Source organism: Lipotes vexillifer, unplaced genomic scaffold (genome assembly GCF_000442215.2).
Source record: "Lipotes vexillifer unplaced genomic scaffold, Lipotes_vexillifer_v1.1 scaffold982, whole genome shotgun sequence".
Classification (NCBI taxonomy): Eukaryota; Metazoa; Chordata; class Mammalia; order Artiodactyla; family Lipotidae; genus Lipotes; species Lipotes vexillifer.
In genome coordinates this window covers 1,799,798-1,800,445 of record NW_006789467.1, presented here as the reverse complement: position 1 = coordinate 1,800,445, position 648 = coordinate 1,799,798, and the positions used below count along the sequence as shown (strand labels likewise).

At 63.6% G+C, this 648-nt stretch overlaps 1 protein-coding gene across 1 annotated transcript in view; it reads right to left on the bottom strand.

Moving 5' to 3' along the window:
* CENPV (centromere protein V) overlaps positions 1-648 on the bottom strand; it is an 11,087-nt gene that overhangs the window by 924 nt on the left and 9,515 nt on the right. The window contains exon 5 of the mRNA XM_007462673.1: positions 274-388. Within this exon, the coding sequence (XP_007462735.1) occupies positions 274-388 (115 nt within the window). The remainder of the gene's footprint in view (positions 1-273; positions 389-648) is intronic.

Below are 648 nucleotides of genomic sequence, written 5' to 3'. Positions count from 1 at the left end.
CTGCCTCCCCCAGCCTCTCTCTACCCTCCACCGTCAGCCCCAGCAACATCCAGCTCCCTCGGCGGCAGGAAATGCGGGTCAGGATCCGGATCCGGATGGTCTCGGAAGGGCCAGGGCCAGGAGAGAGCTCTGCTGGTGAGCCCCGTTCCTCACACACGTGTGAGGGGCCTGGCCAGGCAGGAGGCAGCTTGTGACACCAGAGCGCCCTCCCCAAGCCTCCCATCCGCGTGGCCGCTGGGCGTCGGTGCCCCGAGCTTGGCCCCCTTCACTCACCGAAGCCTCCGGGGTTGGAGCGGGGAGAATAAAAGCTCTGGACGCCGCACCTCTTACAGAAGGTGTGCTGCGCCTTGTGGGTGTTGAAGGTGTATGTGGTGATGCTCTCGGCTCCCTGAGGGACACAGACAAGGAGCTTCAGTTGTCATTTACAAAGACAAATCGTCTAAAAGGCTCAATGGGGAAACCCAACCCACCAGGCGCCTGGGGTCACGTCCAACCTGAGGTCGGGGCCCCGTCCAACCTGAGGTCGGGGCCCCATCTGCACGGCCCAGAGACCCGTCAGCCTGGAGTGTGACAGCTCAGGGCTTCTCCCTAGTCAGCTGCACACAGAACACCCCGGCCTCGAGCTTGCCCTGCATCCCCGGACTAAAC